Source organism: Mesocricetus auratus, unplaced genomic scaffold, assembly GCF_017639785.1.
Source record: "Mesocricetus auratus isolate SY011 unplaced genomic scaffold, BCM_Maur_2.0 Super-Scaffold_100691, whole genome shotgun sequence".
Taxonomy (NCBI): domain Eukaryota; kingdom Metazoa; phylum Chordata; class Mammalia; order Rodentia; family Cricetidae; genus Mesocricetus; species Mesocricetus auratus.
Genome location: NW_024429267.1, coordinates 51,656,506 through 51,683,820, shown reverse-complemented (window position 1 = coordinate 51,683,820; position 27,315 = coordinate 51,656,506). Strand labels below are relative to the sequence as shown.

Below are 27,315 nucleotides of genomic sequence, written 5' to 3'. Positions count from 1 at the left end.
AGTGACATGCTCGCCCCCTCTTGGCTTGCCCTAGTTGTCCACAGGCTCCTGCGCACACCAGGACCTGCCCTTTGTACGGTCCCCTCCCCTCAACACTCTGCCCCTCTCCGCAGGGCCTGGGCTTCAACGGCAGCGCCTTCCTCCTGTACCTCTCAGCCGCCGTAGTGGATGCGTCGTCTGTCTCCCCAGAGAAGGACAGTCACAACTTCAACAGCTGGGCAGCCTCCTCGGTGAGTGAGTCCTCCCAAACACCACCCATAGTCTTGAAACTTTCCCCCCAAGGGCCACTTGCAACGGTGACAAAAGAGAGCAGTTGACTGGTTGGCCAACAAGGCATTAAAACTCAGCCTGGGCTCAGGTTAACACATAGCATGGAGGAGCCAGCGTGTGACAGTCGCTGCCCTTCTAAAAAGGCTGAGGTCCCCTGCAGAAGATGAGCACTGAAGGCCAGCTCAGGAGGGTGGTGGCTGAAGGCGCAGCATACGGTTGGGAGCTTTGCAGGACAGGGTGAATCTTGAAGCAACGGTGACGACCTCCTTTTCTGCAACTGCCACAAGCTCGCCCTCCCCGAGCTGTCCCCCGGTCCCTCCTAACTTTATTTTTTTTAAAAGACTTACTTATTATGTATACAGCGTTCTGCCTGAATATATCCCTGCACACCAGAAGAGGGCGCCAGATCTCATTACAGATGGTTGTGAGCCACCATGTGGTTGCTGGGAATTGAACTCAGGGCCTCTGGAAGAGCAGCCAGTGCTCCTAACCCCTGAGCCACCTCTCCAGCCACGCCCCCCCCAACTTTAAACACGATTTGCAAATTGAGATTTGAGACTCACAGACAACACGCTGGCTGGGTGTAGGTTGTGGAGGCTTCCTTACCTCATCTCTAGGTTGCCTACCCTAGATTAGACTTGCACAACTCCATCGCCGCCCCTAAAGAAGAAAGGTTATTGATGCAATAAAGTAGGCTTGGAGAAGGAAGCCCAGAGTCTAGGGCAGCCTGACCTGACGTAGTCAGGGGAAACAATAGCTGTCTGTGTGCGAGTGTGCTGATGCCCTCTCTGCCATGCTCCCCTCCCCCACAGTTCTTCGCCTTCCTGGTCACCATCTGCTACGCTGGTAACACATACTTCAGTTTCGTAGCCTGGAGAGCCAGGACCACACAGTGACTTCCTCACGGGATAATGGAGAAGAAAACACACCGGGATGAATCCCACTGTAAAAACAGTTGTAGCTATGATGTATATTGTCCCAGAATTGTATTTAACTAATGTTTTTATATCTTAGTTAAATTACCTCCTAATGGCTTCTTACAATTAAACTGGACACTTGCTGAGCGCTGTGACTGCTAATGAACCCTGAGGTCTCTTAACGTCTTCATAGGCTTTATTTTGTTACATAATGTATAAATAAATTGCTAAATGCTGAAAATGTGTCAGATTTGTAAAGATAACTTTTTTAAATTACATTTCTGTTTAGTGTGTGTGTTTGTGTATGGGTGTGGGTATGCGAGTGTGTCACAGTGCACATGGTGAGGTTCAAGGACGCTTGCAGGAGTGAGCTCTCTCCTTCCACCCTACAGAACCCAAGGATAAAATTTAGGGTTCAAGTGTGGCAGCAGGAACCTTTCTTTGCCCGCTGATACATCTCACTGGTCTAAAGCTAATTCTTCTTCTTTTTTTTTTTGGTTTTTCGAGACAGGGTTTCTCTGTGGCTTTGGAGGCTGTCCTGGAACTCGCTTGGTAGTCCAGGCTGGTCTCGAACTCACAGAGATCCACCTGCCTCTGCCTCCCGAGTGCTGGGATTAAAGGCGTGCGCCACCAACGCCCGGCTGCTAATTCTTCTTTTTAAAGATTTTTTATTATTATTATTTGTTTGGTTGGTTGGTTGGCTGGCTTTCCAGAGACAGGGTTTCTCTGTGTAGCCCTGACTATCCTGAAACTCACTCTGTCAACAAGACACTGGCCTTGAACTCACAGAGATCCACTTGCCTCTGCCTCCCAGATGCTGGGATTGAAGGCGTGCACCACTACTGCCTGGCTTATTCTTATTTTTAGTTATGTATATGTGTGTCTGCGTAGGGTAAGGACTTCAAATACGCTATAACTGGTGCTTAGGCAGCTGTGCTCTTGGGTCCCCTGAAAGGGCTATGTGTGGCTGTGATACCTCTCCAAAGCTAAGGTTGAAGACCAGATTGAACGGTGGGACACCCTAGCTAAAGTTGAATATGACTGACAGTGGACACACCCAGAACCTCAGAGCTGGGAAAGCTCCTGCTCACAGGGCTTCTTGGGCTCCATATTTGTCAGAAAACACTTGTCCTTGGTCACCAGGTCAGGGTGGCAAGAGAGACCCATCTCTTCAGATCTGGGAACCACAGTGCCCATCTATGACTTTCACATACTAGAGAGATCAAGTGAGACGTGGCCTTAGGCTCGGTAATGAACTCTGGCAAAAAGCTGCCGCCAGACAGTCTTGTTTATTCGGGAACACATTAAAATAAATATGTAGCCATTAAAAGGATCAATAAGTACAGGCACCTTTAAATCATGTTGTTAGCTCAGTTGTCATGCAAGTAGGGGACCTGGCTTTGATCTCCTGGACCCACATAAAAAAAAAATCAAACACAGAGACAGCTGACCTGAGCAATTGGGAGCTCACAGACACGGACACCAGTCTGGCAGCTGGGAAACTAGCATAGGACTGAACCAGACCCCCCTGAACATGGGGCCTCTTGAGGTGGAACCAGTATTTATCCCTAGTGCACTAATGGGCTTTGGGAGCCCATTCCCCATAGAGCGATACTCTCTCAGCCTAGATACACAGGGAGGGCTTAGGTCCTGCCCCAAATGATGTCTCAAACTTTGATGATCCCCTATTGGAGGCCTCACTCTCCCCAGAGGAGTGGATAGGGAGTGGGATGGGGGGGTTGGTGGGAGGATGCCAGAGAGAGGGTATGTAAAATAAATAAATTTTATTTTAATAAAAAAACTAAAAGTTAAAAAAAGTCAAGAAAAGCAAAAAAAAAAAAGAGAGAGAGAGAGAGAGAGAGAGAGCCCCAAGTTCAACCCCTGGTGAAGTAGTGTGCACATGTAATCCCAACACTGAAGAGATAAGACTAGAGGATCAGGAGTTCAAGGTCTGCCTGAGGCTACACTAGACCCTGCCCCACCCACCCGCCCCCCACGCCAAAAAAAGTCAGGGGCGGTAGTGCATTTATTTGGGGTTGTGAGCCTAGCCTTTAGTGGCTGAGCCATCTCTGCAGCCTGGCCGTGGATTTATAATCCCAGCACTAGTGAAGCAAAAGACAGGCAGGCCCCTGTGGTTTCTAGTCAGCCAGCAAAACCTGCTTGTGCAGTTCTGAGCCAGCCAGTGAGAGACCCTGTTCTGAAAAAGGCAACAGCACCGGAGGAACCACATCTAAGGTTGTTCTCTGGCGGGGGTGCACGAACAGATCCTGCTGACCCCAGAGATGTCTGTGCCAAATCTGAGCAGAATTTCTGTGCCGAACTTGTGTGCCGAAATGTCTCCATAGCTCAGATCTGTCTGGACACCATGATGACGTCTTCCGCAGTTGTTATCAGATAGGGGGAGAACTCAGATGAGCCAGGCACATGCGCTGACAGGAAGTGTTTTTAGGCGGGACAGTTCCTGTCGCTACAGCAAGTATCTTGGGGTGACTTTTCAATTTGAGTTTTTGAAAAACAAGAGAAACAGCAGAAACGCTAGTGGGATTGCTGCCGTGTGCAAGACACCTTTCAATGTGATGCCCGCAGGCTTTTGGGGCTGTTCAGGGCTGTTTCTTTCGCCTGTATGTCAGGGCTGCTTCTGTTTATTTGCTTCTCCATGGCATCCCTGGGACAGCCTGTTGCTTGGTGACTTCGCAAAAGACATAATAAAGCTGCCTGTAGCTCTCACGTTACTGCCTGGGCTGCCGCTGCTTGCAATATACCGGATAGACTTTCCTTGCTATGCTCGTCTAAACAGTGAACGCATTCACTGTCCACGCTGTCTTTAAAACAATAGTTCTCATCCTGTGGGTCACGACCCCTTTGAGGTCCAATGACCCTTTCACAGGGGTTGACAAAAACCATCAGAAAACACAGATATTTACATTAGGATTCATAGCAGTCGCAAGGTTACAGTTATGAAGTAGCCACGAAAATAATTTTATGGTTGGGGTCACCAAAACCTAAGGGGCTGTATTACAGAGTCGCAGCCTTAGGGAAGTTGAGATCCACTAAAGGGCGAACACATTCACCACCCACGGCCTCTTCCCCACCACCATGCCAGCTAGTCTCCTACAAAACCATGTCTGAATGCTTGATCATCAGGGGGTGGCACTCCTTGGGAGGGGTTAGGAGTTGTAGCCCTGTTGGAGTGTCGCTGGGGGGTGAACTTTGAGGTTTCAGAAGCCCAAACCAAGCCTAGTGGTTCTTCTTGCTGCCTGAGCATCCAGTTGTAGAATTCCCAACTACTTCTCCAGCACCGCGTCTGCCTGCACGCCGACATGTTCCCCGCCACAATGAAAATGGACGGAACCTCCGAAACTCTAAGCAAGCAATGAAGTTAGATGTCTTCATTTATCAGAGTTGCCTTGGCCATGGTGTCTTCTCACAGCAACAGAACCCTGACTAAGACACCCAGGCATGGTGGTGTGTGCTTTCAGACCCAGAGGCAGAGGCAGGTGGTTTCTGTTCAAGACCAACCTGGCCTACATAAGAGTTCCTGGTCAGTCAGACTACAAAACAACAAGAAAAAAGAAAGTAAAGTTTGGGTAATCTCACTGTATTTAATCCCCCAGGTCATCAAAAACAAAAAACAAGGTAATTAAAACTGTCTTTTGGGTTATTTCTCTGTCCTCTCACCAAAACAAGAATACCTTCTGCAAGTGGATTTTTTAAGTACTTTATGCTGCGGCCATCGAGGCTCCAGAAAAGGACAAAGAAATGAGACCTACAGGGGAGTTTCTGGGAACCTTATAGGAGAGGCCCTTTTAATCTTGAGAGAGTAAAGTCCACTGGGGTAAGCGTGGCTCTCCCTTGGCTGGAAATCCCAAACACCATCACGAACAGTATCTTACCTTCTGCCTTGCTCTGTGGTTTCTCAAAAGCAGACCCACAAGCTCCCCTGAGAATGTGTCAAAACAATAAACATAGGTTCAACCAAAAGAAATTTCTTTTAAAAAAACAAAAACTAGCCGGGCAGTGGTGGTGAACGCCTTCAATCCTAGCACTTAGAAGGCAGAGGCAGGCGGATCTCTGTGAGTTCGAGACCGGCCTGGTCTACAGAGCAAGTTCCAGGACAGCCTCCAAAGCCACAGAGAAACAAAACAAAACAAACAAACGAAAAAACAATCAAGAGCCTTTTCTGGTGAATCCTCTCCAAGTTTGCAATTTCAGATAAAAAGATGATTCCAGACAGCTGGTGGCAACAAGAGTTCCTGGAAAGAAGCCTCGTCTGACCGATTGGCTGACAGAACTTCATGGGTGTGGACAGGTTGGAATGTTGCAGGTCTCCAGATCCCTTCCTTATCTAGGTTAACACCCCCCCCCCTCCTGCAATGGCCATTCCTTGCTAGCCTCTGTGTCTGGTTAGCAACAATCTGTGACTAATAGACTGAAAACTCCTGGAATCTATTAATTTATCAGACCTCAGGCTTCCGCAATCCCAAAGCTAAGGATGCCACCAGACACATCTGAGGCCTACGGAGAACCTCACCCATCTTTCTGTAACGACCTCTCTCTCTACAACTCCCTTTGTTTTGTAAAGCTATACAAATGCTCCCACGGGGGAACATGAGGTTTGGGTCCACCCAAATCTGTGTTCCAAGGCCATGGTCACTCAAATTGGGCTCCAGAATAAAACATCTCTTATCCTTTTTAAGGTGAGAACATTATGGGGATGGGGTTGTTTTTGTTTTGTTTTGTGGCAATAGTTGAAACATTTGAACTGAATTTGATTTTTTTTTGTTTTTGTTTTTTAAAAACAACAGCATAGTGCTGTGTTTTTATTTTTGTTTTGTTGGTTGAGACTGGATTTCTCTGTGTAGCCCTGGCGTCCTGAAACTCACTCTGTAGACCAGGCTGGCTTCAAATGCAGAGATCCAACTGCCTCTGCCTCCCCAGTGCTGGGATTAAAGACGTGTGCCACTATCATCCAGCATCCAGCATCCAGCATCCAGCATCCAGCATCCAGCATCCAGCATACTTCTAATGCCAGGACTAAGAGAAACAGGCATATTTGAGTCCATCATGGTCTACATAGGGACTTCCAAGCCAGTCAGGGCTACATAGTGAGACCTGTTTGAAAAGAAAAAAAAAGAAGAAAATGGGCGAAGGAACAAGCAAAACAAAGCATAGCGACAGTTATATGCGAAGGTTCCATGGTAGGGTCGGCAAGACAGCCCGGCCGGTAAAGACAGACACTGGCCACCACACCTGATGACCTGAGTTCAACCCCCAGGACTCGCATAATGGAAAGCGAGAACTGACTCCTATAAACTACCCCCTGATCTCACTTTGGAGTACACACACACACACACACACACACACACACACACACACACACACACACACACACACACAGTGTAATTAAAATATTTTTAAGAAGCCACAATGAAAGCCATGACTTTGTATGCTCACCTAAAAAATCATCTCCCCCATCATTTGCGCTCAACAGCTGAGTCCACTTTGCTGGATTTCCTGGCCTCTTAGGTGGAACTGGGAGGTCTTTTAATTTAATGTGTTTGCTTATCCAGGAAAATCAATTAAAAAAATGCTTGAGGCATCTCATCACTCACCGTTGCTATTTCCAGTCCATCCTGGTAATGATAAATATTTGACTAGTATTTGAAAACTGTAGGAAAATCTGGAGAGGTAATGTTTAATTGCAATAATTCATTTTCAGATTTTTAAATTGCTCTCTTCACCTGAAAAATCCCTTCCAGGTATCCCCACACAAAGGATTGCAAATACAACATGTATCTCTGTAGGAGGCACTGAAAACACTAAAACCAAGAAGGCTGCACCTCTACCCCAACGCAACAGTGTTTTAACCGAAAAGATGGCATTCTGTGGGGAAACCGGCTTTATTGAAATGTAACGGCAAGGATAGGTTTTCAACGAAAATAACATGGACATACAATGCTAGAATGTAACTATGTGAGTATACACAATGCATACATGTGTGTATGGGGGGGAGGGAGGGACTCAGAGGTTAGAAGTGCTTGCTGTACGGACCTGAGCTTGGATCCTTCGCACCCACAGGACCACAATCCCAGCGCTGGGGAGGCAGAGACAGGAGAATCTCGAAGACTTGTTGGCCAGTCTAGGCTACTTGACAAGCCCTGTTAAAAATCAAATCTGGGATCTCTGTGAGTTTGAGACCAGCCTGGTCTACAAGAGCTAGTTCCAGGATAGCCTCCAAAGACACAGAGAGACCCCGCCTCGAACCCCCCCCAAAAAAATCAAATCTAACAGTTCACTTTCAAAGGTGCCTGGAGCCAGCATAGGTCCTGGTACAAATAAACAGAAAACACTGGACCCCTGCTAAGGCCTGCAGGTCTTGCTGACCTCCCCACACTCCCCCTACCCACCCAAACTCAGCCTAGCTACCCACCCACCCTTTCCTGCCCAGACTAGTTTAATGTGGAAGATTACTCACAGCCAAGTTTGCCTGCAGAGTCATGAGTCTGATATAAAATAAGCAGCATACAGATGACAAACACCTTTAATCCCAGGACTCAGGAGGCAGTGGCATGTCGATTTCTGTGAATTTGGAGACCAGCCTGGTCTCCCTAGAGAGTTCCAGAACAGCCAGAGCTATTAGCCAGACCCTGTCTTCAAAGTACACAAAAACAAACAGGAAGTGGCCTGTAAGCAGGGAGCTGTAAAAGGCAGGTGAGACATCTGTCCCAGTGTGGGTGTCTGGGACACAGGAAAGATGATGTATGATGCTGTAAACTATGTATCTGCCAATACAAAGGTAGGTACTTAGACTATGTGAGGGAAGAATGGATTGGGGAGGGGGGGCTTCCTGGCATCACTGGGGTAACAGTTTCTGTTATACTCTGACCTCCAGCCATTTTAACTTTTAATGAGACCTCAACCTTATGTATCAAAGAAAAACAGTCAGCCGGGCGGTGGTGGCGCACGCCTTTAATCCCAGCACTCGGGAGGCAGAGGCAGGAGGATCTCTGTGAATTCGAGGCTGGGCTGGACCGATAGCCTCCAAAACAATACAGAGAAACCCTGTCTCGAAAAACCAAAAAAAAAAAAAAAAAAAAAAAAAACAGTCTTCCTTGGGCTGGAGGTGGCTCATTGGTTAAGAGCACTGACAGCTCTTCCAGAGGACCCAAGTTCAATTCCCAGCACCTACGACGTGGCAGCTCAGAACTGTCTGTAACTCCAGTTCCAGGGATCCAATACCCTCTTCTGACCTCCACCTGCACCAGGCACACACATAGCACACAGACATGGATGTAGGAAAAACACTCATAGACATAAAATAAATAAGTTTAAAATAAAAAATAATATTTTTAAAGCCTTAAATCAGGTGGTGGTGGCACACACCTTTAATCCCAGTACTAGGGGAGGCAGAGGCAGGTGGATTTCTGCAAGTTCCAGGACAGCCAAGGCTACACAGAGAAACTGTCTCAGGAAGAAAAAAAAAAAAAAAAAAAAAAAAAAAGAACCAGGACTAAGCCTGTGTTGTGTGACTTCTGAGATACGAACAAACATCTATTCACCTCAGGTCCAATAACAGACCAGAAAAACAAAACAAAACAAAACATGCCACATGGGCCAAAATAATCCCCTTTCCGAAGGTTGCTTTCGCCAGGTATTTCCTCTGTCGGGGGAAGAAGAGTAACTAACCAGGGCTTTGGGCTCTGCGAGATGAAGGCAGAGAGTGACAGAGCGGGACACCGGCCATCCTCCTGCGACCTCTGTGCTCGAGTGTGCACGAGTATACACACACACACATACACACACACACACAAAATTAAAAAGATGTATTACGATACCGAAGATGTTTCCTGGTTGGCTTTAACTGCCAACTTTACACAGCCTAGAGCCAGCTAAAAGCAGCGGCGCCATGGGTGGGGTGTGGCGCACACCTTTACATGCCAACACTGGGGAGGCTAAGGCAGGATACCTCTGAGTTTGAGGCTCGCTGGGTTTATATAGTGAGTTCCAGGGTACATGGTGAAATCTTGACTTGTTTGTTTTTGAGACAAAGTCTCTCTGTATAGTCCTGGCGATCCCGGAGTTCACTATGTAGGCCCCGTTGACTCGAACTCACAGATATCATACTGACTCAGCCTCCCCAGTGCTGGAATTGAAAATATGTGCCACCCCTCCGGCTAAAAAGAGCCTGCCTGCCCTTAAAAAAAAAAAAGGCAGAGTAGAGGGAGGATGGGGGAAGGAAGGTGTGTGCACGCACCTGTGCACACACACATGCACACTCAGAAACGAATAGCGCAGCACCCAGCGGCAGCTGCACCCACACAAAAAAAAATCCCTGGAGGCTCGTCACCAGCTGTGACCTGGGCGGTGCGCGCCTGGGAGAGGCCAGGGCCCCAGGCGTCCGGTTTCCTGCCCACACCAGTCCAACTTCCGCGCGTCTGGTGGGCAGGAGCTTGCGGGGCATCTGCTCGCGGGTCCTCCCTGGGTCCCGCCACAGTTGGGAAGAGGGAGCGGTGCGCCCCGCCCCCGAGGCCCCGCCCCGTCCCGTCCCAGCTTCACTGGCCAGAGGTCTCGGGGCCCCGGAGGCGGCCAGCCGGTCTGGGCCCCCGCGATGTCGCATGGATCGGGACTCGTCCGGACCACGTGCAGCAGCGGCGGCGCGCCGGGGCCAGGCCAGCCCTCGGAGGGACTGCTGGACGCGGTGTACCCGCGCACCCACGGCGCCCTGCTCAAAGTGGCGCAGATGGTAAGAAGAGTGGAGTGGCCTGGGGACTCGTACGCGGGGCTGCACCTGGCCGGGACCCCGGGAGCACCGCGCGCCGCTTTGGTGTCCCCAGTGTCTGCTAGAAAGTTCCTGGAGCAGCCCGCAGGATCTCCAACCCCCTCCTCGCTTCTCCAGCCGCCGCCCTACAGGGCCCGGCCGCTACCCCACCGAAACCCGGGGTGCAAGTTCCTCCTCGCCTTCCTTCCTCTTCTCCAGGCCTCGCGACTCGCACCCGGGCAGGGGAGGGAGAGTTCCCCGCTGTCCCCTGCCATCCCCAGGCCGCGCCCGGCCGCAGGAGAGCAGAAGGCTCGGCTTGGCTTTCCGATCTCTGCTGGGGACGGGGAGAAGCGCCGCCTTTAAGACCATCGCCGGGTCCCCTGCCCTCCCCCAGGCCTCAGGGGCTCCTCAGAAGGCAGACGGTTAACTGGAAAGGCCTGTAGCTGAGGGGCTTCTGGTGGTCACTTGGAGTCAGGCAGGGTGAGGGGGCCGGTTGTTAGTGTTACCAGGGCTGCACAAAGCCTCTGGCTGAGAGAGCCAGAGATGGCCGGGCCAGAAGTTTCCAGGCCTGTTCCAGTTCGCTCTTTACCCACCGTTCTTTCCTCCCTGTGTTTTTTGTTTTTCAGCTTCTTTGAAATGTATACCTTTTCTGTTTGTGTGGTGTGCTTTGAAACTGGGTTGAGCGGTTTGATGCCCCACTCACCATGGGTGGAGAGGCATGTTTTGCAGAAAGCTGTAGGGACAGAAGTTTAGGGACCCGGGTGCAAGGTCACACCCCGGAAGCTGGAACCTGCCTTCCAAGCCTGAGCAGCCCCCAGGGGCTGGGGTACAGAGCCAGGGCTTTCTGCCATCCATGAGTAGAAAGGTGACTGGCATTCCCTGCGGAAAGGGAGGAGGGAGACGCTCTCGCCCCTCTTAAGGAGGGTAACTGGGTGGACCAAAATTGGGGTACAGAGACGTTTTAAAAAGGAACTAAAAAGGTCTGGTGCTGAGCACTTTTGATTTGAGCAGAGCTGTGTGCGGGACCCAGGCTGAGAGCCTTGATCAGCCAAACAAAACCCAGAGGCCACCTCTTTGATCTGTAAAAGATGGCACAGGTGGAGATGAGGGGAAGGTGCAGAGGTTTGGATGGGAGGTCTCTGCCTGGATCCACAAGTGAAGCCAATGAAAAATGTCTCTGCTAGCCTGCGATTTTGGGAGAAACGCTAATGCTGGTCCATGGGTTTGTATTGTATTGTGTCAGCTTTTGGGGACAGTGAAAGGGCCTGTTCCAAATCAGAGGGCAAGGGTCTTAACAGTGACTTCTTCGGCCAGCTGCCCCTCTGCTTCTCTTAAAACCCAGGCCAGGAGTCTTCCTCCTTTGCGGCAGCTGGCTCATCAAATCCCGGGAGTGAGGCTGCCTGCTTGGCCCTCCTGTCTGGCCCCTGCCTCTGCCCAGCTGTTCAGGAACAGTGTTCTGACGTGGGGTCTTCATTGTTGGAAGCTGGAAGCCCCTCACTTACCAGTTGTGGGTGAACAGAAGCAGCCACCCTGACAGCACCCTCTGGAGCCACCGTCTCAGTGACATACAGACCTCTGTTTCTCAGCTTCGTGGGAAGTGTTTTCAGTGTGTTCTGACCAAGAGATTTTTATAGCATGTTACCTTAAGAACCACAGATGGTAGAGGCAACAGAAGAAACAGGGGTTCGTGGTCATTCTTGGCAACCTGGGCTACATGGGACTTGACAACTTAGGGGAACTTGCTTTGGGCTCCTCAGGGCTTGTCACTTCTGGAAATGAAGTCTCACGTGGCCCTGGTGCTCCATGGGTCGTTATTTACCAGGTATGGCTCTCATACTCCAGAGGTCGATTTCTTTCATCTTCCCCCGTGGGCTAGTGATATGATCACTCTTCTTGACTTAGAGGAATTCGTTTAAAAGCATCTTTTTGTTTGTTTGCTTTTCCAGACAGGGTTTCTCTGTGTAGCCCTGGCTGTTCCTGAACTCTGTAGACCAGACTAGCCTGAACCTAGAGATCTGCCTGCCCCTGCCTCCAGGGTCCTGAAATTAAAGTCGAGTACCGCCACATCAATAATGTGCAGGGAATTGCACACTGTACACCTGTGACTGTACCATCTCGCTAAATGCTTTTAAGGGATGGAGTGAGTCACTGACTAGTGAGGAAGCCACAGAGCCGGTGGGAGCAGCTGAAGTCTAGTTTGCACAGGTGTCCCCTTGCACCCCCAGAACACACAATTCTGGCAGAGTTGGAACTTGCAAACTACCCAGAGAAATCAAAGCCCATGGTGAGCCAATGTCACACACATGAACGATGATAATAAAAAGACAGGTGACACGAGGCTATGCTGTGGAAGGTGTAAGGAGGCTGGGACTCTAGGAGTGTAAAATGACGCTGTGAGGATGCAGAATGAATGCAATAGCTCGGATGCTGTGCTGCAGAGGCACGAAGACCTGAAATTGCCCCCCCCCACACACAGAGGCACACATACACAGAGACAAGCGTGCACGCACGCTCGTGCACACACAGAGGCACACATACACAAACACACACACACAGTGGCACACATACACAGACACACACACACGCACAGAGGCACACACACACACAACACACACACACACACACACAAAATACGTGCCATATGACCACCACTCCTGCTAGCCTAGGAGAAGTGAAAATGTACATTCATATGTAATCACTTTCATGCTAGCATTATTCACAGTATCCAGAAGCTAGAAACAACACAGATAGCCCACTAAGTGGTGAATGAATGAATGAATAATAGGAAAATAAAAGTACTGTGCTTAAGTATTCTACAGCAAAGGAAAAGGGAAGCGGGCTACTGGGAAATGCAACTGTATTGGAGCCGTGAAGACATTGCGCTAAGCGGGAGCAAGAAAGGCATCCACCAAAAGATCATAGTCTACGGTTAAGGGCAGATGAAATGTTGACAGTAGACACATTTATAGACACAGACGGAACATCGGTGGCTGCTTAGGGCTGGCCCGGGCCAGTGGTGGAAGGAAGTCAGAAGTGACTTTTGGCGGGTAGAGGTTTGGGGGTGGTGACTGAAACGGTTAAAAGTGGTGGTTGGTGGTTAGAACAACCGTTGAGACGATACTAAAGGCCACTGGACTTACAGGAGATGGCAACTGAGGCCCAGTCAGCCATTTGAAAAAATAGCCATAGAGAAGCAGTTCGGGGGACAAAGAGTATTTGGGCAGCCTCCAGGTATGGGAAGCAGGACTGTATTTCAGGGATACCCCCGGCCTGCCCAGCCTCACAGAGAGTAGGCTGATGGGCCAGTCTTATGGTGTTACCTGGCTGCCTAAGGGGCCACAGCTGGAAGGAAAAGAGATCAGAGGACAACTTTGTGGAATCTTCTAGAAGTGGTGTGCATGATGGGTGTTGGTGGCTCACGCCTTTAGTCCCAGCACTCAGGAGGCAGAGGCAGGAGGATCTCTGTGAGTTCGAGGCTAGCTTGGTCTACAGAGTGAGTTCCAGGCCAGTCTCCAAAGCCACAGAGAAACCCTGTCTCAAAAAAAAAAACAAAAAAAAAAAAACAAAAACAAACAAAAAAAAGAAGTGGTGTGTACATCTGTCATCTCTGCTATTCAGGAGGCGGAGGCAGCAGTGTCAGAAGTCCAAGGTCATCCTTGACTACATAGAGAGTCCAAGACCAACCTGGACTAGAGTGGACCCTGTCTTGGGGGTGGGGGGGAGGCATGGTGTCGAATACCTTGAACCCCAGAATTCCCAGCCCGTGGTCTACATAGCAAGCTTCAGGCCAGGCAAGGCTGCAAAATGAGACTGCCTCAAAAGAAGCTAAATAAATAAATAAATAAAGTTAGTGTCCCTCAAAGCTTTCGTTGCGATAATTAAAAGTGCACTCAGACCCCTTCCAAATATGACCTGAGCTCGTATTTTCTACCTCCAGAAATACAGAGACTAAAGGGCAGCCAAGATACACATTGCTAAGATTCTGCCCCATCCTGAGAACAGGAAGCCACTTTCTGTTAAAGGCTAAAACAAATTTAAAATTGATCAGGCTGGAGACATGGCTCAGCAGTTAAGAGCGCTGGCTACTCTTCCTGAGGTCCTGAGTTCTATTCCCAGCACCTACACAGCAGCTCACAATTGTCTCCAGTTTCAGGGATCTGACACCCCCTTCAGGCCTCTGTGGGCACTGCACACATGCAGACATACATACAGGAAAAACACTCATCACATGGAAGAAAAAGAAATCTTTATTTAAATTGATAATAAAAGTAACTGGGCTTCATCTGTCCTAATCAAAGTGGTTTGTTCTTTGTACATACCATCTAAAGTTCAGAGAACACATACTCTCCCATTCACCCTCCCCCAATCTTAGTAATAAGTAAAACTTCTTAGGATTTGGTGTTGTTTTACAACAAAATTAGAATGACAATGTACATATGCTATGAGATTCTGCCCTTGGGCTTACTGAATACAACTTACACTTACCTGCCATTTGGCTTTTAAATCATTATGGAGTGCTTATCTGTGCATGTGTTTATTGTTTTTGTTGTGTATGTGTCTGTGTCTGTGTGTGTGCACACGTGTGTGTGCCCAAGCATACTGTTTGTGTCTGGAGGCTGGAAGTCAACCTCCAGTGTCATCCTTAGGAGCTGTCAATCTGGTTTCCTTCCTTCCTTCCTTCCTTCCTTCCTCCTTCCTTCCTTCCTTCCTTCCTTTCCTTTTTTTCTGGTTCTTGAGACAGGATTTCTCTGTGTAACAACCCTAACTGTCCTGTAACTCACAGATCTGTCTGCCTCTGCCTCCAGAGTGCTAGGATTAAAGGTGTGTGCCACCACCACCACCCAGCCAGCCAGCCAGCCAGCCAGCCAGCCAGCCAGCCAGCCAGCCAGGTTTTCTGAGCCAGGGTCCCACGCTGGGACCTGGCACTTGCTGATGAGGCTAGATGGCTGGCCTACTCCTCTCCGGTGCTGGGGTTACAAGTGCTTGTCACTATGTGTGGCTTTTTACATGAGTGCTGGGGTTTAGATCAACTCCATGATGGAGTGTGGCAAGTGCTTTATCGGCGGTGCCACGGCCCCGCCCCTTGGCCCCTCCTCCCTTTTTGAGACATCGTCCCGAGCAGCCCAGACTAGCTTCAGATTCACTATGTAGCTCAGAGCAGCCTCGAACTCACAATCCTCTTGCCTCCTCCAGAGTAGTGGGAAGACAGGCCCAGCTGCACTGTGGTTTGCAGCCAGGCACGGGAGCGGGGATTCCTGGTACAGCCTCTCCCCGTGTCTCACTGTCAAGCTCTCAGGCTCCCTGGCCTGTCTGTAAACAGGGCCGCAGCACCCTTCCTTGTAGAGGAGTCACGTTGAACAAACGTGCCAGTAGTTCCTCAGCATAGAGGCCGCCTGCCTTCTGCAGAGAGAAAGGGACGGCTTCGTGCCCCTCCGAGGTGGGTGGCATTGAACACTTTTCTAGGTTGTCTTCAAACTCCGAGAGATCCACCTGCCCCAGCCTCCTGAGTGCTGGAATTAGAGACAGCACCACCGTGACCAGACTTTTCTAGACTTAAAATATTTTTTATTTCACTTAACTTTGTGTGTGTGTGCGCACGTGTGCACGTGCGTGCGTGAGCCCGCAGGAACTCACGTGTGCACATGCACACATCCAAACGTGATCTGCACACGTGGCTTTTATGTGGGTTCTGGAGACTAGACTTGAGCCATGCGGCTCACACAGTTGACGCCTCTCTCCCAGGCTGCATGTATCAACCTCCCGGGCCTAGTTTTTAGACTTCTAGTGTCTATAAGTTAATGGCTGTCCCTTTATTGTCCACAAACTTCAAGGTGCCAAGCAGAATAGCAATCATAATTGTCATAGTGGATTTGGTGCCTGGCATTTTGGAAAAGGAACAAAGACAGGCCAGCCAGGCATGCTTTGAAATGTGCCTGTACTTAATTGATGGCGACGGTGACTGTAGACAGTTCTAGAAGGCAGAGCCCCACAAGTGGAAGACTTCATATCCTCAAGCTGCAGATCCAAAGGATTTTGTAGTCAGAGCCAAGTGTCCCATCCCCCATCCCCCACCCCACCCCATGCCAGGCACCGAGAAGAGCCAGCTGCTGGTGTGCTGAGAGCCACTGGCCACAGCTGAGGTCACACTGCCTGCAAACCGTGGGGAGAGCGCACCAGGCTGCAGCGTCGCAGAGGGGAAAGGTTCGTGGTCCGCTATAGTGCCTGTGATCGGTCCCTGGTGTGCCAACACTCCCACGGTTTTCTTGTTTGTTTGTTTGCTTGTTTTTTAACTTAATGTCCAGTGGGTCCCCCAGACGCTCCAGCGCCCCCCTGGCTGTGCGGAGTGGCACCCCGGGAACTGTGTAATTCTTCACGTGCTGGTTGTAGAGAAGGCCTCTCCTTCCTCCCCCGCCCTGGTGTCCTGCATGGCCCATGGGCAGTGAGTGCATCTGTTTCCTCCCTGCCATCTGCCTACCGCCTGTGCCGCTGGCCAGCCTCTGCCCTGGAAGCCCCCTCCGACCTGACCTGCCAGCTGCTGCTTCCCTTGTCACCAGACTGGCTCTGCAGCTTCCTCGATGGCTGGCTGGCTGGCTGCACTCCCTGTATTTCTCACAGGCATTCTGGGCTCTCCAGGACCCCGACCCAGCTGGAAGGGAACCCAGGGACTCTAGGATGTGACCCGACTCCTCTCCTTGTGGGGCATCTGTAGCGCTGCAGCCTCCAGCAGACGTCAGGTCCCCTGGCTCACGCTGGCTGTCAGCAAGGCGGAGACCTGGCTGTGTCCTGAGGCAGCCCCCCCACCCCCACCCCAGGTGGGGACAAGTGCTGGATGGAACAAGTGAGACTTGATGCTCCGAGCTTTCCAGAGGCTCTCAGAGGACAGGGATCAGGAGCTTCCCAGGGCGATGGACGGGAAGATGGAAAGCGGGAGAACCTGCAGCAGGACCTCCCGGCTTTCATCCCCGCCTCCCTGAGCAGCTAGCTGTCTGCAACTCCCCACCGTGCTTAAGAAGCAAAAACAAACAAACCCCACCACCACCACCACCACCACCACCCCCCCCGCACCCCAGCAGAAACTCCTTAGTTAACTAAATAATGACAGGCTGAGCACCTGAGCACCGGCGGGTAAGAGCTGCTGTGCTGGTGTTTCCTGGCTAAAGTCTCGTTGTCTTAGGAAGCTGGGTCCCGTGTCCTTGATTACAGATGAGTATTGAGGCAGACGAGCTTTGCCATTTGTCTTAAGACCTGAAACCCATGACTAATGACACACTTGGGTTCTGACTAAGTCAGAGCCCAGAAACCAAGCTTTTTTTTTTCCTGGACAGGGTTTCATGTATCCCAGCGTCTGTTTGCTGCGCACCTAAATATAGGCTTGTACTTCCGACTTCCCACTCCCCCTCCAGAGTGCCAAGAATACGGGCACCAGTGCGGTGGTTCCTACTTGGCTGGTAGGTGCCTTACCAACTGAGCCATCCTTCCCCAGCCCCTGGCTGGGTGAGGTTTTTTTGTTTTTGTTTGTTTAGATTTATTATTTGTGTGTGTGTGTGTGTGTGTGTGTGTGTGTGTGTGTGTGTGTGTGTGTGTGTTTATGTGCACCACAGTACCTAAGCTTTCCTGGAGCAGGAGTCACAGACTATAGGGAGTTGTGATCTACCATGTGAGTCCTGGGAACCGAACCCAAGTCCTCTGAAAGGCGTGTAAGTGCTCTTACCCACTGAGCTATCTTTCTATTCCCCTCACTGTGTAGCTTTCTTTCCCCCTTTCGGATAAACAGAGCATTGAGATAATTATTACTTTATCCATGCGTAAAAAAAAAACTATTGAATTCTGCCTCTGCGCTTGAACCTGGCCAGGGCCAAGCCTCAGCTTTTGTGTGTGGTGAGCAGGGTCCCCCAGACTGGCTCACCATGACAGACACAGCCTTGGAGACCTCCAGGGAGACATGCTCTTATGGAATTCCTGATGCTCACTGATGCATAGGAAAGGGCCTGGAGCGTCCTTCCCGTGAGTACGTCACACTGTCGCACACTGTCGCAGAGGGAGGGGTGTTGAGGATGCAGTTAGGGGCCCCAAAGGCAGCTAGCTACTTTTGTTTATCCCAGAGGGCCTAACACATGCAGGAAAAGCCTTTAGGAGGAACGGGTGCATCTTCCTAAAGGGGATAAAGGGGAAGATTGTCTTGTTCCTCCCAGCGCTGGGGTTACAGGCGCAGGGGTGAACGCTACCACCCAGTTTTATCTGCTGCTGGGGATCAAACCCAGGGCTTCCTGCACGCTAGGCAAGCTCTTTACCAACTGAGCCGGGTCCCCAGCCCTGTGTGGAGTTTTGTTTTGTTTTTTGTTGAGACAGGGCTTCTCTATGTAGCCCTGGCTGTTGAGGCATGTCACTGTGTTCCAAGATTGCCTTGAACTCACAGAGATCCTTCTGCCTTTGCCTCTGAGGACGGGGATTGAAGGAGTGGGCCACCATGCCCAGTTTGCTGTGTGGAACTGTGTAAAGGAAGAACTTTTTTTTCCGGGCTAGAGAGATGATTCAGCAGTTGCCATTGCAGAGGGCCTGAATTTGGATCCCAGCACCCACAACAACGGGCTCAAAACCACTGATGTCCCTGGCGTCCTCATGTGCACAGCACACACATATATATAGTTATTTTTTGAGAGCTCATATTGTTACTACATCGTGTGAGTAAGCACTCCTATTTTACAGATGAGGCAGTGACATAGACAACCTGAGTGTCTTGTCCGTAACCACTTGGCCTGTAGGATTTGTTCCGTATCTCTCCTATCTGCCTCTTCTCCATGGTCCCTTCCCAAAGCTATTCTGAAGAAACTAAGAGCCTGTCAGGTGTGGTGGCTTACGTCTGTAGTTCCGGTTCTCAGGAGCTCAGGCAGGAAGATCCAAGTGAGCGAAGCCTAGGGCCACGTAGGACAAAAAGGACAGAAAGCAGTGTCCTTTTGAACAGCGTTGTGTTCCAGGAAATGGACTTGCCGTGGTTAGTGTGAGCAGTCACCACAGGCAGGCAGAGTCCTTCCCATCCCGTGTTAACTCTGGGTCCTTAGTGGGTGTCTTTGTAGATAGATCTTAGTTTTTCGCATACAAGAGTCTGGAAGCAGCTGAGGGCAGTGCTTCACCCCTGCAATCCAGGCACTTGGGTGGCTGAGGCAGGAGGATTACCTCAAGTCTGAGGCCAACCTGGACTAGAGTGAGATCTTATAAAAGAGAGAGGGGAGGGAGGAAGAGAAGGGAAGAAAGGAGATGGGCAGACACTCCCAATAGTGGCATTCATGGACCAGATGCTTGCTCTTAGAAGCCTGGCCTGTCCTGTCCTGAGCCTGTGTTCCCCAACCTGCGCTGTGGTCTCCGTCCCCACGAAGGGCTCTGCTTAGTGTTTCCATGGTACTCAGAGCAGCACCGATAGAGCACACGTCTTGCCTTGGGTTATCTGGGACCTGGAGAACAGGAAGAGAGCTGCAGCCAGTGGATATGGAAGCAGAGCTGGCTGGGAGAGCTGTTCTATGGAGGGAGGGGGCTGGGCCGATGGAGCCAGACAAAAGCAAGTTTTCCTGGGCCTGGCCTCAGCCAACTTCATGGGGAGCCCTGGAGAGGGAGGCCTTCTGCAGAACTTGTCCTGGGGAGCCAGGGAGAGTAGTCCAGTCCTCACTGGCCACAGTATAGACAGAGGCCACTTACAGCTGCCTAAGGGGAGCAGGAACAGAGGGTATGGAGGAATGAGATCAGAGCTGCATCCGTCAATGCTGGACACCCTAGCAGAGAGAGGGAGTCTGGGCATTTGAGCAGAAGGCGATCTGAGCTGGGAGTTGTGGACTCCCTGCTGTGTTCCTCAGAAGCCATGGACCTGCTGCGTGTCTGTCTCGTACCCTCTGAAGCTCTGCCACGTGTGCCGCTGTGACAGATGCTGCCATTTACAAAGTTTACACCAGAGAACTAGACAACTGAGCTCCCCCCCTTCTGCCTGTCTTTCTCTCTGTGTCTGTCTGTCTCTTTCTCTTTATGCACACACGCACACACGCCATCTAAATGCTTTAAGTGAGTTGACAGTGTGTCAAGCCATGTTCATAGCTATCCTGGGGCACGTGTTGCCCACTGACCACAGGTTGAGCACATCTGGTGGAGTCTGACGCCCTGTGGTTATGCACACCTCTGCATCTCCTGCCAGCTGTGATCTGACTTGTCTGCTGTCTTCCCTCGTGTCCCTCTGGACCCCAGCTCCAGGCACAGATGCCCTCAGGACCTCCATGTTCTGTTTTGTTGTCCACTGAAAGATCTGTGCTGTTTTATTGTTTTATCCAACTCAATTTAAAAAAAAAAAGAGCAGGTGGAGTGGGGAATCAATATTTACTGAGTGAAAAATAAAGTGATGGGAAAGGAAATCATTTCAACAGCCTTTTCCTGTTTCAACAATGTTGTGGTAACAGCAATAACTGAATCAGTGTGTGTGTGTGTGTGTGTGTGCGCACGCGTGTACGCATGCACACACATGCACATATACATGTGCACTTGCCATGAGCATGTCTGTGTGGACGCTAAGGGTCAACCTCAGGTGTCCTCAGTTACTGTTCCCCTTTTGAGACCGGCTCTCTCTCTGAACCTGGAGCTCACCTGCCCAGCCACGTAAGCCCCAGGAGTCTGCCCATCTTCCTCTCCCCAATGCTCGGGTGACAAGCACTGGCCACGGCTCCTGGCTTTCTCACGTGCGTGCTGAGGATCAAACTCAGGTCCTCTTGTTTATGCAGCAAACACTTTACCAAGTGAGCCGTCTCCCTGTCCCTTTACTGTATCTTTGTTTGTTTTTCAAGCCAGGGTTTCTCTGTGTGACAGCTTTGGCTGTTCTAGAAGTCGCTCTGTAGACCAGGCTAGCCATGAACTCACAGAGAGTCACCTGCCTCTGCCTCCTCAGTGCAGGGATTAAAGGTGTGTGCCACCACTGCCTGGCACACTGTTTTCAACTCCTGTAACAACCTAAGTCATAACCACCGACAGACGTGTCCTGGAGAACAGTCCGTGATTGCTAGAGTGGGAACCTTCCCAACGCCTCCTGTCGTTTCACTTGGGAAGTTAGACAAACCACAGGCATGCATGTCTGTGGTGCAATGCTTTGTTTTGTTTCTGAGACAAGGTCTTGTTATGTTGTCCCAGCTAACCTGGGACTCACAATTCTCCTGCCTCTCCACCTTCCTAGTGCTGAGATGACACATGTGTGCCACCATGCCCAGTGGTGACATTGGTGTTCCGTGGTTTCTTCCCGGTACTGGTTAGGGTTTCCTGTTCACTGCATGACACTGTGGGTGGAGGAAAGAACTCTGGGGAGGAAAGACAGATGTGGTAGTCTGAATGAGAATGGCCCCCATAGGCTCATATATTAAAGGCTTGGTACCCAGTTGGTGGAATTGTTTGGCAAGGATCAGGAGGCGTGGCCTTGCTGGAGGAGGTGTGCCACTGGGGTGGTCTTTAAGGTTTCAGAAGCCCAGCCATCCCAGTTGGCTCACTGTCATCATTGTCTCAATAAGTAAGCTCTCAGCTACTGCCCCAGTGCCATGCCTGCCTGCCGCCATGCTTCCTGCCATGAGGACAATGCAGTAACCTCGGAAACCGTGAGAAAGCCCCAGGTGCTTTATTTTAGAAGGAATTTTCGTCATTGTGTCTCTTCACAGCAGTAAAAAAGTAACTAAGACAACACACATGCCCTGGTCCTGATGAGGTTCCAGTCACCATCAGTGGTGACAGCCACGCTGCACTGAAATGCCATTGCTGCAACCTCAACACACAGTTGTCTTACTTAGGCAGGGAAACTTAGCTGTAATTTTCTACTCTAAACTTCTAGTGTGGGGGGGGAGTAAATTTAGCAGGGTTTGGGTGGGGAGGAATAGCTAGACCAACAGGTATTAGCAGGGGTCTTGTGTTTTGTGTTCATTTGTAGCAGGACCTAAGTTGGTTCGAGGCAGTTTTGAAAACGAACCATCATATTTTAAATTTATGTCGGGAAGGGGGAAAGAGAGACATCTCCCTCAGTGGTGTAATCCCCTGTCAAGTTGCCCATGCGCCCCGAAGTAGCCCTAGTGAATCTCTGTGAGGGCAAATGAAGAAAAAGAGGAAGTGTAGCTGGGAACCCGGAGGACCCTGTGCACCACGGGAGCTGAAGGAGGAAACGAGTCCTGGGCTGGAGTCTGCAGAGAACGCGACTCTGTGTCTTCACTTCCATCCAGCAGAGCAGAGGCGGCTCCCTGAGCTGCAAGGGGTAAACATCAGCCGGGGTCGCTGGCTGTAGAAGCCACGGAAACTGGTGCAGCCCATTAAAGACTTGGAAGTGTGGCCAGACTCTAAACAGAATCAACCCTGTACATCCTAGGCATCTAGTATGTTCTCCTTCTGAACGGGCTTCCCTCAATCCCAGGAACAAGCCTGCGGAGCAGCCCCTCTGAACGGCAATTATTTCTCAGCCGTCCTGGAGTACGCTACTCCCTTTGCTGAGAACCCAGTAAGAATGCAAACACCAGAGAGCAATCCCCAGATGGCAGAGTGGTGACAGAGGATGAGAAAAGCATTCCAGACAAGTGCCTGGCCTTGGACAGTGTGTGCCCAGATTCCTTCAAACCATTAGATGGCGGATAGACCTTCCCTATCTCCGTGCTATGCTTACATACCATTCTGACGCCTTCTTTTATTCTTTATTTTTGGCTTTTTGTTTGTTTGTTTGTTTGAGACAGGGTTTCTCTGTGGCTTTAAAGGCTGTCCTGGAACTAGCTCTTGTAGATCTGCCTGCCTCTGTGCCTCCCACGTGCTGGGACTAAAGGCATGAGCCACCAACGCCCAGCTCTGACGCCTTCTTTTATTTTTTTTTTATTTATTTATTTTCGAGACAGGGTTTCTCTATGGCTTTGGAGGCTGTCCTGGAACTTGCCCTGGAGACCAGGCTGGTCTCAAACTCACAGAGATCTGCCTGCCTCTGCCTCCCGAGTGCTGGGATTAAAGGCATGCACCACCAACGCCCAGCTCTGACGCCTTCTTTTAAAGGTGGCCTACTGGCCTGGGGAGATGACTCTCTGGGTGAGAGTGCCTGCGTGCAAGCCTAGTGACTTGAGTTCTGATCCCCAGAACCCACAGAAAACCCAGGCCCAGCGGCACACACCTGTAATCACAGCAGAGCACCTGCGGGACATGGAGGCGGAGAGAGCTAGCCTGGCTTACTGTTTTCTCTGAACCTTTGGGAGTGCTCTACCGTGTGTTCCAAGTGTACATTTCCAGAGGGCCTTCTCTACACACTGCAGTCCTGTTGCTAACAGGAAGTAGTTGATGGCACCGACGATGTTATCTACAAATCTTAGTCAGACGTTACCACAACCTACTAACGTCTGCCCTAGGGCCCAGGATCACGTGATCACACATGGTCTCATTCAGTGACCAGGCCTCTTTCTTCCCCTTCAGTCTAGACGCTTTCTGGAATTACAGGTGTTCCTGTCACGCTTGGTTCATGTGGCGCTGGAGATTGAACTTGAACTCAGGGCTTTGTGCCAACTGACCTACATTCTCTGCAGGGTCTTTTCTCGTTGAACATCCTTCTACTGCAGAACATCCTTCTACTGCAGCGTTACTTTCCGAAGAGGTCAATATCAATGCATTCCATCTCTCCACCTGAGTGAGTCAGGGTCTTGCCATGTAGCCCTGGAATTCCTGGAGGGCCTGGAATTCTCCTGCAGACAAGGCTGTGCTCAGACTCACTGGGATCCCCCTGCCTCTGTTTGGGATTAAAAGCAGGCAGCTGTCACAGCCAGCCCACCTTACTATTATTATTAATTAAAAAAATTTTTTTTTGGTTTTTGGAGACAGGGTTTCTCTGTATTGCTTTGGAGGCTGTCCTGGAACTCAATCTGTAGACCAGGCTGGCCTCAAACTCAGAGATTCACCTGCCTCTGCATCCCGATTAAAGGCGTGTGGTACTAATGCCCGGCTCTATTATTAATTATTTTATGTGCATTAGTGTTTTGCCTGCATATATGTCTGTGTGAGGTTATCGGATCCCCCGAGACTAGAGTTACCAACAGTTGGGAGCTGCCATGTGGTGCTGGGAATTGAACCCAGGTCTTTGGGAAAAGCAGTTGGTGATCTTAACCGCTGAGCCATCTCTCCAGCCCCAGCCACCTTATTATTTTTTGAGGCAGGGTCTTTCAGTGTGCCTGGATCTCACTAATCCTGCTAGACTGGCTGGCTGCCAACCCCACCTCTTCAGCATGGGGGTCACAGGTGTGCACAGCTGTGCCTGGATGTTGGGAATAGAACTCAGGTCCTCACAGGGTGTAGCAAGCATTTCACTGACTGAGCTGTTTGCCCACCCCTTGCTTTGTACTTCTGCTAGACAAAACATTAGCTGACTATGCTCTTGGGGAGTCTCGTCTCTTCCCTCCCCCCCCCCATTCCCTTCTTTCCCCTTCCCTTCCCGCCTGTCCCCTTCTTTCCCCTTCCTTCCCTCCTGTCCCCTTCTCCTCTTCAGCATCACCAACACGTGTCTGTATTTCAGCCCAGTCCACATTCTCTTAATTACTGTTACCTTTACAGTAAGTAGCTTTCAAACTGGATAGTAGTCATCTGCAAAAGTGTTATGATTATTCCCACTTTACCTTCCCATATAAATTTTAGAATCAGTTTGTCAACACACACACACACACACATACACACACACACACACACACACACACACACACACACACACACACACAGCCTGCATGAGGCCGAGTTTCGACCCAGGCTGTGTTGAACTGGCTCACCCGTTCTGGGGAGAATCCACTTACTGACAATGTTGTATATTCAGCAGGTATCTTCCGATTTGCTGCTGTTACAAGAGGTTTTTGTTAGCCGGGTGGTAGTGCACACGTTTAATCCCAGCACTCAGGAGCAGAGGCAGGCGGATCTTTGAGTTAGGAGGTGGTACTTGCTTTTAGTGTGTAAACTCAGTATCCATTGCTCACGTACAGAAATATGACTGCTCTTGTAAGTTGAACTCTGCAACCTGTGCCATTGCTGAACTCATATTCCTTCCAGAACCTTCCTTTTGAGTTCCATGGGATGTCTTGTAGACGTGAGCATATTGCCTAAAATAAAACTGTGCGCTTCCCTATTCAGTGTTCACGCTTCACCCGCCACGGCTTCAAACAGAGGTTGGTCCCTGCTCCCTGAAAGGTTTTGGTTTTGTGAATGGAAACTGACATTTTGGCCATCTGCTTTTTCTTTTTTTTTTTTTTTTTTTTTTTCGGTTTTTCGAGACAGGGTTTCTCTGTGGCTTTGGAGGCTGTCCTGGAACTAGCTCTAGTAGACCAGGCTGGCCTGGAACTCACAGAGATCCACCTGCCTCTGCCTCCCAAGTGCTGGGATTAAAGGCATGTGCCACCAACGCCCGGCTGGCCATCTGCTTTTTCTACATTTACTGTCTCTCTAGTGTGTGGCTTCAAATACTGTTAAACCAGCTGTACCCTTCTGAGATGGGCCGTGTCCCTCTTTCTTCTGTGTGGCCGGTCTTACGTGCAGAGATGCAGTTGAGGGGCAGAAACTCCGCAGCTTAGGGCCATTCCTTCTGAGATGTTTGCACATGAGCAGTGTGCTCCGAGTTATTCACAGTCCATACCCTTTTCCCCGTCTGCGACTGACTTTTGTTTTGGTTTTCTGAGACAGGGTTTCTCTGTGAAGCCTTGGCTATACTGGAACCTGCTTTGTAGACCAGGCTGGCCTCGAACTCAGAGATGCTTCTGCCTCTGCCTCCTGAGTGCTGGGATTAAAGGTGTGTGCCACCATCGCCCTTCTGATTTTTTTCCTTGAATTTATTTTTCAACCTGCCATGCTTCAGGAGAGAAAATCTCCCGCAGCCCAGTTCTGAGGCAGGGGTTAGAAGGAAGCCTTTGCTCTTGGTAGCAAGGTCCATGAAGACCTCAACTGCCCCTGTCACGGCGCTCTCCCCCAGCTGTCCCCCCAGCTGTCCCCTGAGGATTGCCAGCCTGTGTCTGGTTAGCCCACGCCGTGCAGGTCTAGGTGCAGGTGGGTGAGTGTGGGCACTACGGGGGACAGACTATAGTCAGGCTTCGTGGTCTCCCCACTTCCTCCCAGGGCTTCCGAGCCAGAGGCCTTCCTTTCCACAGCGAGGAGGACCAGGCGGAGGGGGGGATCCACCTGAGCACAGATGACAGCCCCTGGGAGAACAAAGTATCCAGGCCTCAGACCCAGACCCACCTTTCCCTCCTATAAGGCAGAGGTCCCCACCCCGTGGGTCACAGTCCCTTTCACAGGGGTCACCTAAGACTGTCGGAAAGCACGGGTATTTACGCTATGATTCGTAACGCTAGCACAATTGCAGTAGTGAAGTAAAAAAAAGGAGTAGGCTTACGGTTGGGGTCTCCACGACAGGAGGGCTGTATTAAGGGGCCGCAGCACTGGAAGGGTGAGAACTGCTTCTCTAAGCGTCCTCACGGGCCTCTGAGGACCAAGGCTGCCTGCAGGGTGGAGGAGGGGAGGCCCGAGCTGATTTCAGTAGTGCTCGGTTGGCTGTGAGAAACCTGGGGACTCTGCGGCAGTGAGGGAGGGGTGCGGAGGTGCTGTTGTCGCATGGGCCCTCTTGTTTGTGTACCCACAGGGCTCCCTGCATCACCATGTGGCAGAGGCCCCCAAGAGCTCTGGCGGTCTTGAGGGGGGCCCTTGCCGCCTCCCCCACACCTGTATCCCCCCTCTCCCGGCATTCCCCTGGCCGTTACGGAAGTGACTCTCTCATCCCTCAGGCTTGCCAGTGAGAGCCTTCACCCTCCAAACCATCTCTCCAGCTCTGCCTTTCGGCTTCCTGTTTTCACCGCAGGCCGGCCTCGCCCCCCTCCCCTGGTCCTCTTCGGATCCCACGGTGGGTGACCACACATGCTGAACAACAGTGGTTTCCCACCTGTGACCCAGGCCAAAGGCCCATCACGGTCCTTCTGTCACTTGCTTGGTCATTTTTCATCCTAGACTGACCCCGCTCAGGCTGGCACAGGCTTGGCCCGGGCTGCTTTGGCTTTAATCAAGGCATCCTGCAGTCTCATTGTGGGACTCAGCGGGCACACGCTTTTGGCACTGGCCCAAGGCGGCGTGCCAGGCCTCACGGGGTCTGACTAGCCTGGCTGAGTCTCTGATACTGGTCAAAGTGCCAGCCCCACTATGTGCCCTTTGTCCAAGCTTCCTGAGGACTCTCCCTGGCAAAATGGAAGCCAGTGTGGGCTTTTTGGTGTTTGTTTTAAACCTTATCATTACCGTGTATACCTAAGTGTGTCCACGGGCATGTGTCCCATGGCTCACATTTTTGGGGTTCAGAAGAAAACCATGTGGAGTCAGTTCTCTGTCCAC

The 27,315-nt window shown here is 50.7% G+C and overlaps 2 protein-coding genes across 2 annotated transcripts in view; both read left to right on the top strand.

The window, feature by feature from the left end:
- The window catches only part of Cmtm8 (CKLF like MARVEL transmembrane domain containing 8), a 58,230-nt gene extending 56,802 nt beyond the window's left edge, over window positions 1-1,428 (top strand). The window contains exons 3-4 of the mRNA XM_040740043.1: window positions 114-230; window positions 1,083-1,428. Of these exons, the coding sequence (XP_040595977.1) occupies window positions 114-230; window positions 1,083-1,166 (201 nt within the window). The 3' untranslated portion in view covers window positions 1,167-1,428. The remainder of the gene's footprint in view (window positions 1-113; window positions 231-1,082) is intronic.
- Window positions 1,429-9,602: 8,174 nt separating this feature from the next.
- Cmtm7 (CKLF like MARVEL transmembrane domain containing 7) overlaps window positions 9,603-27,315 on the top strand; it is a 29,607-nt gene continuing 11,894 nt past the window's right edge. Inside the window, exon 1 of the mRNA XM_005075033.4 lies at window positions 9,603-9,930. Within this exon, the coding sequence (XP_005075090.1) occupies window positions 9,796-9,930 (135 nt within the window). The 5' untranslated portion in view covers window positions 9,603-9,795. The remainder of the gene's footprint in view (window positions 9,931-27,315) is intronic.